The 844-nt window shown below is 37.8% G+C and overlaps 1 protein-coding gene across 1 annotated transcript in view; it reads right to left on the bottom strand.

The window, feature by feature from the left end:
* Nucleotides 1-844, bottom strand: part of MORC4 (MORC family CW-type zinc finger 4) — a 78,660-nt gene that overhangs the window by 15,448 nt on the left and 62,368 nt on the right. Inside the window, exon 11 of the mRNA XM_007952409.1 lies at nt 633-761. Within this exon, the coding sequence (XP_007950600.1) occupies nt 633-761 (129 nt within the window). The remainder of the gene's footprint in view (nt 1-632; nt 762-844) is intronic.

An 844-nucleotide genomic window follows, 5' to 3' on the forward strand; every position in this document is an offset into this window, starting at 1 on the left:
TTGAACTGCCAGCCTTCTGGTTAGCAGTCAAGTACCTTAGGCACTATGCTACCAAAGCTCCCAAATGGTGTATTAGGAAGATAGAAAAAACATTCAATATATAATAATTACTATAACAGAGATTAGGTATAACAGGCATAGGAAGACAATCATCAACTCAACCTGGAATATAAGGTTTGTATTCTCAAAGACTGTATAATCTCTTGAAGAGCCATGAAAAATATCCAAAAAATATGAAACAGTATGTGAGAAAATGTCAAGAAGTAGATTCTACAGAAGTCAAAGGAAGATCACTGTAAACAACTAACAACAAGAAAAACATTGCATAGAAGACTTAAGCTCCCCAGCTGGATGTGATCTGGATAGGCAGTTGGAATATACAGGGTAAACAAGAGGAATGACACTCTCAAAGTCACAGAGGAACAAATGAGCATGGCATGTATGGGTATAGCTAAAGCATAGGCCTTGTATTTAGGGACAATGAAAAATAAGGCTGGATACGTAGGGTGGAACCAATTAGTATAGATGCTTAAATGCCAGAGTGAAGAGTGTGGACTTGAGATGAAAAGTGTTTCAGAATATAGAGACAAATAATGAGTTATCTCAGGCATAACTGAACTGTAGAACTTTACCTGTATTTTGGATGGGAATTATAATAACAAAACCATCTTGCAGGTAATGTAGATGGATCAACCTTGCCAGGAAGCTTCCTCCATTTAAGACACTCATCACACTGCACCCATGTCTGGTCAGGAATCTTCCTGAGTGGAGAAAAGTAACAGTGAGACTATATACCCTAGTTCTGAGCTTTCCCTTATATTAGAAAGGCATACCCCTAAAAGTG

Source organism: Orycteropus afer, unplaced genomic scaffold, assembly GCF_000298275.1.
Source record: "Orycteropus afer afer isolate SDZICR_OR568_19922 unplaced genomic scaffold, OryAfe1.0 scaffold00336, whole genome shotgun sequence".
NCBI lineage: Eukaryota > Metazoa > Chordata > Mammalia > Tubulidentata > Orycteropodidae > Orycteropus > Orycteropus afer.